Source organism: Macaca nemestrina, chromosome 13, assembly GCF_043159975.1.
Source record: "Macaca nemestrina isolate mMacNem1 chromosome 13, mMacNem.hap1, whole genome shotgun sequence".
Taxonomy (NCBI): domain Eukaryota; kingdom Metazoa; phylum Chordata; class Mammalia; order Primates; family Cercopithecidae; genus Macaca; species Macaca nemestrina.
Window position 1 is genome coordinate 50,669,468 of NC_092137.1, and position 19,743 is coordinate 50,689,210.

The 19,743-nt window shown below is 34.1% G+C and overlaps 1 protein-coding gene across 29 annotated transcripts in view; it reads right to left on the reverse strand.

Annotated features, from left to right (window-relative positions):
• Nucleotides 1–19,743, reverse strand: part of LOC105465018 (neurexin 1) — a 1,132,644-nt gene that overhangs the window by 546,430 nt on the left and 566,471 nt on the right. For 18 of the 29 annotated variants that reach the window (XM_071077384.1, XM_071077380.1, XM_024787661.2 and 15 more), the window contains 2 exons: nucleotides 15,641–15,814; nucleotides 8,621–8,740 (listed from right to left, as the gene is read on the reverse strand). In XM_071077384.1, the coding sequence (XP_070933485.1) occupies nucleotides 8,621–8,740; nucleotides 15,641–15,814 (294 nt within the window). Of the gene's footprint in view, nucleotides 1–8,620; nucleotides 8,741–9,634; nucleotides 9,662–15,640; nucleotides 15,815–19,743 lie in introns of all 29 variants that reach the window. The other 11 variants (XM_071077376.1, XM_071077375.1, XM_071077378.1 and 8 more) reach the window with 1 other exon arrangement.

Below are 19,743 nucleotides of genomic sequence, written 5' to 3' on the forward strand. Positions count from 1 at the left end.
TGACTTAGTCTTTTTTTCTTTCTCCCTCAACAACTGTATAAAGAACAAACTCAGGTATAATTAACATAATAAATCATTTGGCACACATTCATTGGTCAACACAATTCTGAGTCTTAACCGTTGATTTCCCACTGTACACATTGTGAATCTGATTCACACAAAAGTACTTTGGGAAGTATTTTGTCTGGTTTCATTATCAAATGTTAGATTATTATTTTTGAGAAACTCAGAAAGGCTGTCATGGAAAAATCACAGAAAATTCCCATCTCTCTTTCATAATCAGTACTTTTTAATAACAGAACTGGAAGTTAATGACAATATGCTTTTGACAGCTTACTCTGAATTTTTAACTCATCTTTAGAAGTGCCAACTGAGCAGTTGAGGGGAAGAGCATAAGGTTTAAATTTACATCTAAGAATTAAGAATCAGAAAAGCATGGAAAAATGTTACACAGTATTAAAGCACAGTTATTACTAACTTCTCTAGGGAATTTTGCAGCTGAGGAATTTCAACTGCATTATTATTGAATCTATCCCTCTTTAATAGAGATTCTGGGTGCAAAAAAGAATATGACCTTGAAGACAGATATATTCAAGTTCTGTTTCTGCCAATTACTAACCATTTCACCCCAAGAAGTTACTTAAAATATTCATGCCTTACAATCAGCAAAGAGAAGAGACAATCTAAAGAATTGGAGAAAATATTTGCAGATTATTAATCCAAATAAAAATTAATAACCAGAATACATAAAGAACTCAATTCAATCATAAAATAATTATAACAAATAATTTAATTTTTAAAATGGGCAAAAGAAGACATTCCTCAAAAGAAGGCATATAAATAGTCAACAGGAATATAAAAAAAAGCTTGACATCACTAATCATCAGAGAAATGCAAAAATCACATTGAGACATCAAAATCAAAATCACAATGAGATATCATCTCACTCCAGTTAATATGGCTATTACAAAAAAGACATAAAATAATACATGCTGGCAAAAATGTGGAAAAAGAGGAATGCTTGTACACTGCTGGTGGAAATGTGAATTAATACAACCGCTATGGAGAATAGCTTTGCGGTTCCTCAAAAAATCAAACACATTAACCACCATGTAATCCAGCAATCTCACTGCCGAGTATATATCCAAAAGAAAGGAAATCAGTATATTGAAGAGATAATTGCATTCCCATGTTTACAGCAGCACTATGCACAATAACCAAGATAAGAAATCAATCTAAGAATCCATGGACAAATGGATAAAAAAAAAATGGTATATATATCCCAATATGACTTGAACTGGAGGTAATTATGTTAAGTAAAACAAACCAGGCCCAGAAACACAGATATCACATGTTCTCACTCATATGCATGAGCTAGTAAAATTGATCTCCTGGAAGTAGTGCATAGAGTAGAATAGGTGGTAACCAGAGGCCATAAAGGGTAGAAAGGTGAACAGGATGAAGAAGGGTTGGTTGATGTATACAAATATACAGATAAGTAGAAGAAATAAGAGCTAGTGTTGGATAGCACAATATGGCAAATATAGTTAACAATATTTTATTGCATATTTCAAAATAGCCAGAAGAGTGGAATTGGAACATTCCCAACAAAAATAAGTGATATTTTAAATGATGGATACCCAATTACCCAGATTTGATCATTATATATTGTGTGCTTATATTAAAATACCACATGTACCCTCTAAATATGTACAACTATCATGTATCCATATTTTTTTTTTTTTTTTTTTTGAGACGGAGTTTCGTTCTCCTTGCTCAGGCTGGAGTGCAATGGTGCAATCTCTGCTCACTGCAACCTCCGCCTCTCAGGTTCAAGAGATTCTGCTACCTTAGCCTCCTGAGTAGCTGGAATTACAGGCATGCACCACCATGCCTGGCTAATTTTTTTGTATTTTTAGTAGAGACAGTGTTTCACCATATTGGCTAGGGTGGTCTCGAACTGCTGACCTTGTGATCCGCCTGCCTCGGCTTCCCAAAGTACTGGGATTACAGGCATGAGCCACCACGCCCGGCATAAATTTTTTAAAAATCTATTTATGCTTCAGTATTCTTCTTTTTACATTTAAAGTAATCAGATATTTTTGGAGAAAAATAAGGTAAAGCTTATAAAATATAAATGGCATGCATATAATACATATTAATTATGATATTAGCATTGAAATATGTTGATGTAATCTAAATAAATTTTTTGTAGTTCTTTTTATGCACTAGTTAGCCATATCCACAGCAACAAAGTATAGAAACAACCTAGGCTTGATCTAACACTTCTTTCCAAATCCAATCATAACTATATTATTTTAAAATAAAAGATTTCATAAATTAAAAGCTAATTATGTTTAATCCTATACTTTAAAAATACTCATGATAATTTGATTTCATAAAGTGGGATAAGTATTGAACAGTTTACTCTCTTTAAATATCTTCCTGATTAATAAAATGATACTTTTTTTGTTTTAACTTTTATTTTAGGTCTAGAGGTACATGTGAAAGTTTATTATATAGGTAAACTTGTATCACATGAGTTTGTTGTACAGATTATTTCATTACCCAGGTATTAAGCCTAGTAGCCAATAATTATCTTTTCGGCTTCTCTCCCTCTTCCCACTCCACCCTCAAGTAGACTGCAGTGTCTGCTGCCCCCTTCCTTGCATTCATGAGTTCACATAGTTTAGCTCCCACTTACAAGTGAGAACATGTTGTATTCGGTTTTCTGTTCCTGCATTCATTTGCTAGGGATAATAGCCTCCAGCTCCATACATTATCCCGCAAAAGACATGATCTCATTTCTTTTTATGTTTGCATAGTACTCTATGGTGTGTACTTATCACATTTTCTTTATTCAATCTGTCATACTAAGTTATTTATTATTTGTACTTATTTGGTGTTTTGCATGGTTCTGATACTTCACTGTGATTTATGTTCAGTTTCTTTACACAGGCTTTTGGTACATCATTTTTACAGAAGTAAAATCTATATAAAAAGTAAAATTAAACTTAATATCTTCAAGTTTCAAAAGTTAGCACCTCTGTTTAAGGCAGTATCCCCACCCTGCCTTGATTATGTACCTGTTGTGTTGCTACAGATGGAAGTAACATGATAAACATGGATATAATACATTCACATGGAAAAAAAAAATTCAGGTAAGACTATGGTCATAGATCTATTTGAATAGCATCTAGTGATAACTAAAACCACTGTCTTTCCTTGAGAATGGTTAGTCAAGGTGACTAGCAAAACCTCCTCTGAATGCAGCTCTAGTTAGCTGGGCTCTGGTGAGATGGCATAGTGTTACCACAGTAAGGCCAACACTGAAAGCCACCTCCATATTTACCTATAAGATTGATGATGAGGAGTGCTAACATTTGAGCCGAATTAAGGTCTACACAGACAGAGTTTTAATGAAGCCAGAAAAATTAGAGCATACTAGCAGGAAAATCCATAAGTAAAGAAAACATTCTGACTGGGTCTGCTTCCTTTTTGATTTCTAGGGGCCAAGGTGGCAGAATTCACAGACTCAAAGGCTGCTGAGAGTTGAATCATCAAGGTGCTGAGCAGTGCAAGGGACTAACATGGATAACTCAAATACAGCATTACTCCACTCCCTTTTTTGGTGTTTTTCTCCCCACCCAACTTTTCTCATACAGATACAGAGTGAAACTATTATTCAGCTGCCCAATAACAATATAAAAAGACCAATGTTTCCATTTACACATCTACTTTTATGATGTCAATTACTCACAAGAAGAACAAAGATAAGTTTACATAAAATAGTAGCAGATAGCATTTCTATGATGTATTACATTTCTCTGTCATACATTATGCTTTATTTTCTGTCCTTTATTACATTTTCTTACTTAGTATGAACAATATTTTAATCCTTTATCATTTACCCAAAGTAGGTATGACCCTGTTTCCTCATAGTTTTTTAAAGGTGTTTTCAGTAAATATTGCTTATGAATGTCTTTAAACAGCTTAAGGACTTCCATTTAGAAAAAAATCAAGGTTAGTAAGATTCATCATACTCACAAACAGTATCTGGTTGTGGATATAGCTAATTGCTAAATTTTATTCAGCCCTAAGTGACACCAGCAGCAAATCACCTCACAGCTTAATACTACTAGCAGCTCTAAATGGGAGAGAAATAATGTTACTCGAATCCAGGTTTTTAAAAATATATGTTATGATTCACTTCCATTAGTTCAGATATTGATGCTCAGACACTGGATATTGGATTCTCTTTCAAACAACAAAAGAAGCTGAGAAACAAAGCTGAAGATATTTTTAAATGTCATGGTAAAAAGTCACAGTGAAGTGTATTTTATTCTTGTTTCAGTGAATGTTTCTAACTCTCACATGAAAGATACAGTAAATTCCTATCAGAAAGATTTTCTCTTGGCAAAGTTTAGAATTCTGAAAATAGTCTTTTAATAAAACAGAACTCACACCCTCCTAAGCTGTAGCACCAAAATAACAGCACTATGATATATTCTTCCCTTATGGTAACAGACACTGTTGAAGCTGAACTGTAATTTGGCATACAACATTTCTATACTAATGTAATGTGACAATGTTATTATGTTCGCTATTTTCCATGTGGTCATAGCCATATTCATCTTCTCCAACCTGACATTAAGTTAGCTTAATATGGTTAAATTCTATTCTGGACCACCAGGTGAAAGCAGAAAAAGATTATTGTGTAGCACACTGGTGTGATGATGGTGGAGGAATATGTAAGCATTAATAGGTGATATATAAAATTTATAATGAACGTAAACTTTTAGCACAGAACTGGCACATAGTAAGTGCTCAGCAAATGGTTACATCCAAGAGAAATTTCATAAATAGCTACACCATACAATGTAGTGCAGCACACTATTCCCTACAATTTCAGAAGACAGAAAAATAATGTCAAGCTCAGAAAACAAAGGAAGTTTCCATGGGACAAAAGAGTTTTAGTAGAGATTGAAAAGGAAATTATATTTCTTCAAGCAGACATAGTGAAAGAATGTATTCCAGGTAGAATGAACGCATTTTCCAGGTGGAGGAATTACCATAAGCAATGGTGAGGAAATTGGAAAGTGTAATGTTGTTCAGAAAGCTGTGAATAAGTAAATTGGCAGTAATATGCCATATGGACAAGGTTCTGCAACAGATGAGTATGAACATGAAGACTAGGGTCAGACCATTGAGGTCCATGAATTCCACATTGACTAACTTGGAGAGTAGTATTGGACATTGAGGATATACTTGAAATTATTCTGCAAGATTGATGTATCTAGCACGCTTTGATTTAGTGAGTTATTACAATTACATGCAGCACGCTATAAAAAACACTGGGCTTATAAACCAAGGAAACAAAGAAGAATATTATTCCTAGTAGAAGTGTACAGTCTTATAGGGAGATAAGACTAAACACAAGTAACTATATGGAAAAAATTATGGCCAATCAAATAGCATAAACAAAATTATATAGGAAGCCAGAGGAGAAAAAAAAAATATTGCCTCTGGATAGGAGAATTAGAAGAGAATGATGACATTTAATCTAGGAGGAATAGGAAGAAAGAACGAAACCGGCAGAGAGGCACAGAATGGATCAGCGGAAAGAGGAATAAGAAATGGGAGATAGCTAAGAAATTACAATATATATCAGAAAAATTACACAGGATCTAAAATTTGGTATTGGTATGGAAGAAAACTTGAGGAGGTGAGTATATGACATTACCCTACACACACACATGCAAATCCACATACACACATGCACAGAACAATTGTTTTGTCAATGAGTAGGTCACTTAGATGGCAATTTTCCAGGGAAGAAAGGGTTTCACAAACACATTTCTCTAAAAACAACCTTTGGCATCATTTTGAATAGCACTTCTTTTTGAAAGATTCCTTTCAGTTCAATTAATTAGTGTGATTTATCCAAGATTACATTTACAGGCTATAAAGTATTCCCATCTTCCCATTGTTAATTATATCTCCAGGCTAATATAAATAAATTTTTCTAGTTACCCTAACCCACTCTGTGAAACTTATCAGCGAGATGACATTTAGAAATTCTATTTTTGGGGAGGGAAGGTCTCATTTGTAATGTGGAATGTTCGTTCCCCCATTAAAAAGTTTTATTTCTATTTTCTTTTTTGTTTTCTATGTAATTGGAGGCTGCAGTCACAGAATTTATGAATAAATAACTAACCTAGAGATGAAAATTTCATTAAGAAATGAAATGCCTTAAATGGCTTTATTTTAAAAGAAAAATCACCTTCTATACAGTAAAGGAGTTTGTTAAAATCCCAGGAATAACACTAATTTTATTTGTGCATCTTATAGAAAAACAGTGAGATGTAGAGACAAGATTTATTTTGATCCATTTAAAAAGTGAAGAAAGTGTTGCATGCTATTTCTACTGCTTATTAATTCCACAACTTCAAAGTAACAATTGCTACTATATCTTCTACCAATTATAATTGATACAAAATAAGATTTGCTTTAAAATATTGATTTATGTCTATGTATTCTCACCACTGAAATTCCAATGTATAAGCCAAGGAACCATTTCACATTTTCAGAAAACCCACTAAGAGGTAATGATTTAATCAAAATGCATGTATTCTGAGAGCTCTCTAAAGTAATTTTAATGCTGATTTGTGCAAGAGGCATATCAGGAGACACATTTATTGAATGACATTTACCTATTTACAAGAAAATAACAAATAGTCTTATCATTGTCATCACCAGTACTATCACCCAAGAGCAGCATTAAAATAGTTTTCTGTAAAAATGATTTGAAGACAGCATGATACTTAAGGTTGTATCTTGATGTTTCTTTAGGAAAAGTCTAACAAATACATACATAAAATTATATTCTTTATATTTAACTGGTATATGAGGATACACAGTCTGCCACAACCAAATGGCAACTGTTTTGTAAAACATGGAAACTAGATTAAGCCTAGTTTGGCAGAAAAAGTTCTTTAGCAACATGAAAAATATTTTCACACCAAAAAAATCCCTCTCAACTACCACATGTAGTCATACATCTGTCAGGATCGTATTCAGGATGAAAAATTTGCGATAATAAAAACTTAACAAATATTCAGTCTTCTGATTGTCCTTGAAAATAAATTTATGCCATTTTCTGTGAAGCAGGAACAAATGCAGGAAGTAATTTGTCTATAGACATATACACATATCCTTATGAAAAGCACATGTAAGGTTGCTTTATGTATATATATTTCTTCAGACTTTATGTAAAGTTGTTTATATAACCCAAAATGGCGTTGTTGTGTTTTAAGTGTGATTTGCCTTGCAGAAACACAGTGTTCGCAAATGTATGATGATTTGAATACATGTTTATTGCTTCAGGTTTACTGTAATTCTATGGGAGATGAAACTAGTAAAATAAAGAACAAATACTTCTCCATCTACAGTGGCATGGTTGTTAAAGGCCTCTTCTACATAAATTTTTACTCTGTATTGGTTGTGTGTTTTTCCTATAGTCAATATGTTGGAACGGAAATTTGAAGACAGCAGGTAAATTGTACTTTGTTGCTAGGCTGCAACAACTCAGTTCAGTGGATTACTGGAGGTTGACCCCATCTTCTACATTGTGATGCACATATCTGTTGACATGAATACAGTCTCAAATAGACAAAGGTCAAAATGAACAAGCTCTACTCTTTCTTTAAATCCACATTCAAATTCAGCCTCTGCTGCAAAATCCAAACCTTCAATCATTACATCTTCTATTCCATCATCCTGGAGCTTTAGCTTAAATGTCATAGCACTGACAACATATAGCACGTATTCTATTTTACAACCAGGTGAATTTGTCAGGAATATTCTCTTAATATGGCAGAATGCAATGTTTTGTATGAAATTCTTTTATCATTTTGATGATGTGCTATAAATCAGGACCTACTTGAACATTAAGATACAGAACTTCATCTTATAGATCAGTTAACTCCATCTTCAAACCCTCACTGCTGTGATAGAAATTAGGCACTAGCAGATATGCCATGATATAATGTGAATGTTGTGTTTCATTTTCATGCTTATATTGCAATACTCAGTTAAAGGATTTTTAAGGAGAAAAACATAAGCTGCTAAGATACAAGGGAGAATGCCTGAAGGATAATGTTTGAACGTATTTTTTTAAAAGTAAAAGGCAGCAATGGGCTTAAAGAGATGTACACAGAGTGAAAAATTAGACTTGCAACCGTTCACTAAAATTACAGCCCTTGAGACATAATCATACGAAATTAAGTATTATTTAATATAAAACAATATGAAGATTCTTTCAAAAACTAAGGGAGAGTTGTCATATATTGGAAATGAAAAACATTATTTTGAACAAGGTGATCATTAGTAATTAAAAAATAAATAAACCCAAAAACCAAAGAATCACCATCATCACAGGATTTAGCCACTTTAACAATTATTTCAAAACTGTTCTTTCTGTAGAAACAACTGCTTCTATGGGTTATGACAGTTTGACTGACTCAGAGTTAATATAAGGACTTTCAATGTTAGACTTTAGATATCAAACAGTAACTGGAAGCAACGATGAGTATCAGTCCATAATCAGAGAGGTACTTACGGTCATTGCAGAGTGGTCCACTGAAGGAAGTCATACTACAGTCACAGCTGAAGCCATCCCATTGTTGCAAGCACACACCTTGATTGGAACATGAGTCCTCTTGGCAGGTTGTGCTGGGGCCTGCAAAACAATCCAAAGGAAACTTGGGTTCTTAAAAAAAATCCAAAAGTGTTTTATACATGAGCTAGATCACATATAGTAGTTGCCAACACCTCAGATGATATGTCCAAACTCGTTTTGAAAGTTCTAGTTCACACACCTGAATTAGGAACTGAGAGGCTGTAATATGAAGGTTTTCTTAAGTTTCAAGTATAGGATAAAATACATTATAATCATAAACTAAACCAACAAATAGCAAAAGCAAGCACATAGCTTCTAGTATGATTATCATAGCAGGTAATCTCATTCCAACTTCAATAATTCTTTATTACCATTTGGATTTTAGAAAATGAATGGATCTCCTTAACATTCTGACCAATGAATATAGACATAATGAGAAATGGAGATTATAACTTCATGAAATTGAGATAAGATTGGCAAAATAACTGAAGAGAGTTATGCAAAAATGCCCTAGAGGTTTCAGAAGGATAAAGTTATGATTGCTGGGTGTTTTGAATAGGTATGTTGGCAAGTATCAATTCACATGCTTTAACGATTTCATGCAATAAAACATAAAATTAAAAACTCCATATAAATGACATGCCCCCATTTAACATACAAGTAAAAAGAATGCTAGTCTATTTCTAAAGAATCATAACTAGAACACTGAAAAACAAAGAACTGAAAAAAGCATGATCAAAGCACTAAAGGCAATCACTATACAAACATATTCAAGACTGAAAGCCTTTATACAAACTATACTACAAAGGCTTCTTGCACAACGTTCAAGAAAGGAAAAAAATGAAATCCAAACCCAAATAACAGTTACTGCAAAAATGTAAAATATGTTATTTTAGGGTTTCCACTGTGTATTATGGGGTTTCAGTCTTGTTTTATACACACAGGGCTATCTACCTTGCAAGTCAGCTTTCATCAATGCAACTTTGTCAGCAAAATTAAAAAAAAAGCAAAATATATTAAATGTTAGTAAGCAATACTGAAATGGGGCAAACACAGAAGAACGTTCAGATTCAAAAGGCATGCTGCTGTAAAGGGGGAGAAAAATGCTATGTAGAGCAAACAAATTAATACTAACAGCCATAAATCTTAAGAGAAGCCAAAAATGAGAAAGCGGTAATTTATTAGAATTTAATTGTACATATGTATACATATATAATGGTTAATTGAGCCAATGACATGTAATGAAGGAAAATTAAAAGGGCCTTTGTATGTTTCCTCTCTTGGATAGATATGAATGCATTACCAAAGTGACGTTTTGCTTATTTGGAACATGCAGTACCATTCATCATGTGCAGATACAGTGTAGACTATGATCATTAGCAGAGCAATTATCCCTTTCTATGTTTTTCCCTCTAGATCTTTTATCTTGCTGTTGCAATTAAGGCTTCAAACTGTAATGCCAGCCATTCACTGACAACAGCTGGACTTTAGAGTGACACCAACCAAATACTGCATAAATGATACTGTATATCATTTAGAGTGGACGAAAGAAGTAGGAAGAATGGAAGAAAAACTGCAATATAATCCCTCATAAAGGAATTTTCCTAATAAAATTTCCATGTGCAGCGTTTATCCTTGAACTTACCAGATTGGGAATATGCCACTTATGAATTTCAGAGTTACGTCTGTATTTTCTACACTTTCACAACTGTCTTCAACTCTTATAAACTTCCCTGTTAATAACTGTTACAGTAAAACCTCACCAATAGGAACTATCTTAGAGAAGGGTGAAAAGGGAATACAGTCTACCTAAATAGCTTTAGAGTATAAACTAAATATATTTTCTAGTAAATAAACATACAGATTTTATAAAGATAGAAAAACAGACATCAGCTAATTAGATGCTATTAATATAAAAGAGACAGCCTCTGAGGTGCCTGTTTTAGTGAATAAATGAGAATTTTCTGTAATTTTACTTTATATAAACAGATGATTTTGAAAATGGCTTCTAAACATGTACATGTACCTTATCATCACATTTCTATTACAAATTTTTCAGTAAAGGCATTCTTTACTGAATGTTATTGAATTTAGCCTAGCATATGAGAATTCACAAATTCAGAAACCATAATATTGTATATCTTAATTCTACAATAATAATAATAACAGCAATAGGTATAACAATAATAAAAACAAAAATAGTATTTTATTTTATTTTATTTTATTTATTTATTTATTTTTTTTGAGACGGAGTCTCACGCTGCTGCCCAGGCTGGAGTGCAGTGGCGCGATCTCGGCTCACTGCAAGCTCCGCCTCCCGGGTTCCCGCCATTCTCCTGCCTCAGCCTCCTGAGTAGCTGGGACTACAGGCGCCCGCCACCGCGCCCGGCTAATTTTTTGTATTTTTTTTTAGTAGAGACGGGGTTTCACTGTGGTCTCGATCTCCTGACCTCGTGATCCACCCGCCTCGGCCTCCCAAAATGCTGGGATTACAGCGTGAGCCACCGCGCCCAGCCAGTTCTTTGTAACAAAGTTCTTTTTAAGAAAGAACTAAGAACCACTAAACTCAACTTAGTTCTTTGTAGCAAAGAAATAAGAACCACTTAATTGCTCAGTATTAATTTTTGTTCCAAACTGTGAGAGGTAAGTGGTCTACTGATCTTTATCCGATGGCATTAGAGATAAAAAAAATTAGCATATTTTTAAAAAAAATCTCAAAGCAATATTCCTTAGCATAGTTCTTTCAGTGTTAAGCAAATAAACGGGGAGTAACACAAGCCCAATTTGGGGAGATGCCATTTTATCAAATAGCTATTTGCTCTCTGACCTGCACAGCAGAAGAAAAGATCAGAAGCAAGAACTAATGAAGATCCAGATTTTGGTTTTTGTTTTTTTCAAAAATTATCAGAAATGCAATTGAGAAAACGCTAAACTCTAAAAATAATAAAACTACAATCTTAGAAAAATAATCTGCCCATATTGTAGAGCAGCAACTCAGAGTACCCGCCACGCTTCTATGTAAGCATACAGACGTGCTTTATTTTATTTTCATTATCACAATAGTCTTTTTATATTCAGGAATTACAAGACAATGCATGCGTGTGCCTGACAAGACACATTTTTCAAAGTACTCACCTTCTAGAACAGTATTTAAACATTAATAGGCATTACACAAGGCAGAGCCTTAAATTTATTTTTCTTTTTAGTTATGTAATATTCTTTTTTTTTATCACTTAATAAAATTGGGAAAAAGCAATAAGGACATTTGTATCAAGTTATTTAAATTAATAATATGTCTAAAAGGGAAATAAAAATGAAGGTAAAACTACAATTTCTAGAAACCAAAGAATAATAGACAAAAGAGGTTAGGTGTCTCTGCTTTCAAGTAAGGTAAACTCGGGTTTGAAACTTGTATCATCCACTTATTAGGTGTGTGAACTTAGGAATGTCACCTTACTTTTCTGAGGCTCAACTTACTCATTAAGAAAAGGGCAATGATACCTAATTTACAGAGATTTGATGATTAAATGAGATAGTATAGGTAAACATATTCCCACCAGTGTTTAATCAATGATAGCTGTCATAATTAAACAGAAAATTATTCCTATAGATATAATGGAGCCTAGAGCTGAATATCACAGTTGTATAAAAAGAGCATCTGTTAAAATTTCACTGATTTTATGTAGAGATGTTATCTTGACTTTAGTAGGCCTGCTTATTGGTTGATTACCAGTATCCATTTTCTGTTACATAAACAGAAAAAAAAGCATCCAAAGTATAGTCTCCAGTGTAACAGCATCAGCATCACTTGGGAATTTGTTAGAAATGGAAATTCTAGGGCTCAGTCTCAGATCTACTGAATTAGAAACCCAGAGGGTTGTAATCTAGTGATTTGGGTTTTAATGATTCTGTAAGTGATTCCTGACATAGGCTAACATTCAGGAAACAATAATCTAAATAGACTTTGACAGGTTAAAATCCGTACTCTAGCTGAGGTGCATTTTATAAATAAAATGAATTATTACCCACTGAAATATGTTAGAAATAAAAGGCAACAAATGATTATTAAGGGAAGATCAAAAACTTTTTGTATGCAAGAGGCTCAGAGATATGTGGGTATATTGGGTAGGAACAATGGAAAATCCTCACAAGATATTATTAGGTTATACCAAACATATGCTAAGTAGTCCCATCAATACGGATATGGAAGTTAAGTGATTCCAACGTGGTTTAGACTAAAATTCCATGAGATAACAATCTTTAGAAAGAGAATTTATTAGGTATCTACAGTTAAATCACTAATCTTAAAAAAATGTGTGAATAGTATCACCTGTACCTATAACAGTTAAATCTAAGATTATTCCTAGAAACTATACAGGTCAGAAATAATAGTAAATTAAAAGTTGTTCACCTTGATGTTGGAATGAAAGAATCAGGACAGAAAGTAATAATCTAAGAGTAAAGAAAAAATGGGGTGTCAGGGGGTGAAAATTATAAAAGCTCAGATACATAAAGCATTCTAGATAAGGAAAGAACCAATGCCATTAGTGACTGAGTTCAGATGTTCAAATAAGAGTTTAATGTGTAATTAATCATTGTAACCAAATTTCTTACTAGATTATATGGGTAAACAACACCAAACATCATTACTGCAAATGTCCTTTGTTAGTAGGTCTTGCTCGTATTAATCTACTTGCTTCCGCCCACTCACTCACATTATATACCAGCGGTGGGGTCCTGTGTGTTTGCCTCTTGTTTTCTATCTCATTGGGTATATCTGTCTGCTCTCACCATTTCTTGTAGGTGAGAAGTCACATACCAAGCAACTTGTAGAAAGGCCTATTTTTAACAAATATGTTCCATAAGGGATTGTAATACCTTTCTTTAAAAAATAAAACAAAATAAATGTACACATTCTCACTAATGAGATCACCTCCAAGAATTATGTTGTCCCACATTCTTGTGTTCATCCACTAATGGGAATTGATCCCCTTAACAATTTTGTTTCTCTTAATTAAAATTAACTAAAAGGGAAAAAAAACATAGTTTCCTTATGTTTTACTGATGCATTATGCCAAAATATCAAATAAGGAAATATACTAATAACATTAAAAATGAACTCAACAACACCTTCCATTAATAACGTTATCCTCTGGTATTATTGAAATACAGTCTGAATTTCACCTAACATTTCATTGAAACATATGCGGCACAGAGGAAACAAATGTATTTTCAAATATAAAATTTCCATGTACTTTAGTAATTGCTAAATATAATGGCATTATTTTGGCTGAGAATAAATGATTCATAATCAGCTGGGGGACAGGAATTCAAATTTCTTTCTTCTTCTCCCATATAAAATCTCCTCATAAATCTAAAATTTTCAAAATGGCCCAAACTGTGTTCAGTATTACAGAAGAAGCAGCAACACATCCAGAGCCACAAAATTCATGATAATGTGATTAAATTACATTTATGGAGGAAGAATTTGCTCAAATAATCTGAGGTGTTGAAGTGAAAATTATCTAAAATGAAAGTAGCAATCAAAAAGTACTCCTACAGATCTTGGTCTGATAGAGAGCACAAAAGAAAAGAAGACACTTTGGTGCATTTCTGATGTATGAATATTAGCCTGGGGTAATACAAGAAACCTGATTTTGCTAAAATAAACTGAAAATATACAGGATACACTGTTTCTGCCAGGTACACATCAATTGAATAGTGATGAGAATGGGGTATCTGAACTTCATTCTCTTATTATTTGCTATTGGATATAGATTTTTACTTATTTTTATTTTAAAATATTTGTTAATTTCAGTAGCTTTAGGTGTACAAGTGGTTTTCGGTTACATGGATGAACTGTATAGTCGTGAAGTCTAACACTTCAGTGAACCTGTCACTCAAGTCTTGTACATTGTACCCAATAGATAGTTTTTCATCATTCAATCCCCTTCCCACCATTCCAGCTTCTGAGTCTCCAATGTCCCTTATACCATGCTGTATGCTTTTGTGTACCCATAGTGCAGCTCTCACTTACAAGTGAGTACCATGAAGCATTTGGTTTTCTATTCCTGAGTCACTTCACTTAGAATATAGGCCTCCAGTTCCATCCAAGTTGCTACAAAAGACATTATTTTGTTCTTTTTATGGCTGAGTAGTATTCCATGGTATATACATATCACATTTTTTTTAATCCACTCATTGGCTTATGGGCACTTAGGTAGATTCCATGTATCTGTAATTGTGCATTGTGCAGTGATAGATATATGTTTGCAGATGTCTTTCTGACATAGTGACTTCTCATTATCCTTAGCAAACTAATGCAGGAATAGAAAACCAAATACTGCCTGTTCTCACCTATAAGTGAGAGCTAAATGATAAGAACACATGAACACATAGAGGGGATCAACAGATACTGGGGCCTACTGCAGGGTGGAGAGTGAGAGGATGGAGAGGATCAGGAAAAATAACTCATGGGTACCAGGCTTAATACTTAAGTGGCAAAATCATCTGTACAACAAACCCCCATGACACAAGTTTACTTACATAACAAACCTGCACATGTACCCCCTGGACTTAAAATTAAAACAAAAAAGAATGTAGATTTTTAAAAATGGGCACAAGCTGATTAATACTTGCTGGAGTAGTATTTGTTTAATGCTATAAAGCAAGGATCATAAAACTGATTAACAAACTAATCAAATGTACTACATAACTCAAAAAAGAAAAAAAAAATCCATAGGTATAGCTCCCATTTTACATTGGGCATTAATGTGGGCTTGCAAACCGTACAGAAAATTTAAGGTTTATGAGATAAAAAATTGAAAACATGAATAAGGATGTCTAAGCCCAAATTAGGTATTTGACCAGTTATGAGAATTTTACTGGACAGTGAGATTCGTTGCCAGTTAAACAGGTGGAATTAGAATTATTTAGGGCATGATGACAAAAATCTAATACCTTCACATCCTCTCTCGATCTGTCCATTGCAGAAAAGAGCATCTGAGATGAGGTCCGGAAGCCGTCCATTTAAATCAACTGATGCCAGGCAGCCTTGAAAGCCTTCTTTGGCATGTACAAGTTTTGGTAAGGATTTGTATGTTTCTTTAGCTACTCCTCCTATATATAAGTCACCTGCAAGAAGATCAAAGTCTTTGTTACAAAAGTACCACGTCATTGACTTTAAACACACAGTAGGATGGAGAAAAAACAGGGAGGTTTTTCATTAAGTTAATAAAAATGTAAATTTATGACCAGTTGTTTTCCTCGAAGTGTTAAACAATAGAGGTGTTTGAATAATATACTGGCACTAGGAGACATTTCTAAAAGCTATTTCTATAGATAACTAAAGTAATTCTATATTATGTGGCCAAATGGAAGGAATGTGGGCTAGCTATAGAGACGCATACCCCTGCGTTGAAATCCAGGCCTGGTTACTTGCAAGCCCTACATCCCTGAATATATATATATACACACACACACACACACACACACACACACACACACGTGTATATATATATACACACACATACTAGTTTCTCTAATTATTAGTATCATTGTTTCTAAAATAGGAACAATAAAAACCTTCACCAGAGGGTTTCATGATGATTAAATGAGATGAAATATATACAGCATCCACCAGAGCAAAAGTATGTAGTGGACACACAGTCAACAGGCATTATTATTAAATTCACCTTCTGCTTAGAGATCTCTGTGTCTTTCATTTCATCAGAAGTTCAACAAATTTCTACTTGTATCTAAAGTCACCTTCTATACTGGGCTGAAGCCCGCTATCCTTGCTTGCACCTCTCTTGTTCAATAACTCACATAATAGTCTGTATATAAGTGAAAGTTATATCCTTCTTCGGGTGTTTCTGTTTTTAGGTAAAATTACACTACTTTGAATTTTTAGGCTGCTCTGAAATCCGTTACCAAGTTTTTAACTTATTTTTCTAATTTTATTGCAGTTTCTAATGGAACACATTGCTTAGCTTTCCCAACTTTTTGTCTCTAAGTTTGAGATTCCCCAACTTTATGAACTATTACCAAAAAAAAAAAAAAGAGAGAGAGGTTTCAATCTATGTTGGATTCTGTTTCTTTTTCTATTTCAGATTATTTACCATATCTGGATAATATTCAATAAATTCAATAACTGACTTTAGTAAACATTTAATCAACGTGGAACATAAGGAAGCTGAGCTCAAAATTCAGTAATATGCTGCTACAGCTCCAGTCTACAAGTTATGTAACATAATCTTTGTAGCTATTTCTTTAACTTTCATTTTCTTTTGAACTTTCTCATGTTAACCATTCTATTCAACTTCATGTCACTTGGCACATTTTCCCCAGTATAACACAAAAATCCTGCAATCTTACTGTTCAACTGTGTCCTTCTGTGTTGTCTTCATGAGACTTGGGAACAAAGAGAACTGATACACAGACTATTTGTTGAGCTGTAAGTAAAAATTCCTTGGTCTCGCATCCAGAAATATCCTGTCTTCTGCAGGCACTCATTAAATAGTAATAAGCTAACCTATTAGTTTGTAAGTAGGGTAAAATCAAACCGCAGATACAACACTCTTGAACTGTACTGATGAATAAATTGAAATAGAGGGATCATGTGGCATACTCAAAGTCATTTAATGTTTAAAAACTGAGAACTTAGGTCCTTGACCTACTAACTAAAACTTAAGTTTTATAACTATATAATTTGCACTGAAAGTACTGGATATATTTACTTCCCCTCCTTTTACATAAAGCAAAATCTACTGACTATTAACCATCATCCTTAATATTAAAAGACAGCATGGTTTTGGTCGGGGAGGGGATACTATTTTTGAAGTATTATTTGATTTTCCTTCCATATTTCCATTCTGTCCTTTGTTTTTGCTGTCACTTAAATTTCAAGCCATTGTGTTTTAGTTGCCTCAGAGAAAGGATATGAATCAGAAATCAAAGATACAAAATTAGCTTTCTGTAGTTAAGTCTAAAAAACCTAGACTCTTCGAGGAATGGAAGAGAATACATTGGAGTTTGCATAAGAAAAGTAAAGCTTTCCTATTCCTCATTCAGGCAAGCAGGAGATGAAGTTGGAAGAACCTACTTGTGCAAGCATAGCCATTGGCAAATGCCAAAGAGGGTGTTGATTTCTAATTTAAAGACTGAGCTCTGGTGAATCTCAAAACCTCTGGTAAGTTTCAAAGAGTAATGCAAACCTCTGTGCATTTCCTCAGGAGAACTAAGAGGGAGCAGTGAGATCTCTGAAAAGAAATGGGTACATGGTGGACTTAGATAACCTGAGAGCTTAGACAGTCTCACAGAACGTTCTGTACTCCTCTCTGCCATGGGAGATATAGAACAATTTCCAGACTGGCACAGAAATAGCAAAACAAAAGAAAGAAAGAAAAAAGAAAAAAAAAAAAGTAAAATAACCTAAAGGGGTTGGGTCATGCACACAAGAATGAAGACGCTGGGTAGCAGCTCAGTGAGCACTCTAGAATATTTGAAACAAGCTTCCATGCCACCTCTCTTTACCCACCCCCCGCCCCAACAAAAAAAAAAGAGTACGGTGGAACTCCCCCCACTGAGTTATTTAGATATGATACCAGAAAAAGAAAGGAACTAAGATTGCCTGAGATTGTACCTTCACTAACTCAAAGAATCAAAGCTCAAAATAGAAATCAAGGTGAGTTATAGAAAATAGAAAAGTTACATTTCTTGTACATCAGAGATTGTGGGCTGAGATTTGTAATTTGACATGATGAATAGCAATGAAAGGAAATACTACCTACTCCTTTCATTTGTTGAACAAAATTTGTTAGGAAATTTCTGCTCTCCTCCAGGCCTAATGAATGTAGTAGAGTGGGGAATTGAATGAAGAGTTCTTGGCACAGCTTTAGGCTTTTCAGATGTAGAACTCAGTAGTAAAAATTATGTATGGAATACTATATATTTACTAATAAATCTTTCTCTGTCTGATTGTAAACTCCTGAAGGAGAGAGACTGTGTTTCCCACAGTGCCTAGTACTGGGCTCTAAGCACGGTTGGCCCTCAATCAATATTGTCAGCCACCTTATGGATTGAGGCCACAGTAGAAAAAGAATAAAAAAAAGAGGAACAGTAAGGCAACACATGAGGAAAGTGCTAATTCTAAAATGCACTAACTTACTTCCTTTTCCCACTTGCTACCACAATCCCTATGTTTTTCTATTAGCAAACTTATTTGCCTGACAACATTGTAAAGCTTATTGAAGAGAACTAGTAATCTTTCCCTTGAGTTACGAAAGAGCAGAAAATATCAATTCAAGCACTGTGAGATACAAGCTTCAAACATACCAAGGTAGATGAGGTTGGGTTTCTAAGTAGGGGACTCATTCTTATTTTCATTACTGAAGCTGTACTTAGCACCACCGCTTAGTACTGTTTATAAACTCTTTGATATAGCAAATAGTGGTCTAAAGTCCCTTGGTGGGTTGCCACATGAAGAGAACAAAGAAACTCCTTTAGTGGTCTGAGCCCTGTGTACCATTATCACTTTATCAAAGATGCAGGTTCTCTTTTTGATCCTTGAAGTGATGGGTGAAAAAAAAAAAAATGACCCATTAGCACTAATGGGTCCTGCAGGTGAATCCCTGTGCATGTGAAAGACGATATACTTAATGGCCCTGTTCATGAACAAGAGCCTGGATGGGCAACCATTAAAAGCCAAGTTTCCTGCAGATATGAAGCTAGCCTGTTACCACTTCTTCAAAATGAGTGGCTAATTTTTAATTCATATGCTTTAAGGACCATGTAGGCAACTGATAAGGCAAAGGTTGAATTGGGACACTTTCAGCAAAAGATGTAGAGAACATGTATAATACCAAAAACTTAAATGTTGAGGGGGTGATTTTCTAAAAATAATCTCAATAATACACTTATTTTTAGTACTGTATATACACAGGCACTATGTTCCTCTCAAGAGTGTTATCTGTGAATGAACTGGGGTGATATCATGACTACCCATTCCCCAGTAGTTGAGCAGTATTGACTAGGGAACACTGCACAGGCATTTTGGTTTCCTC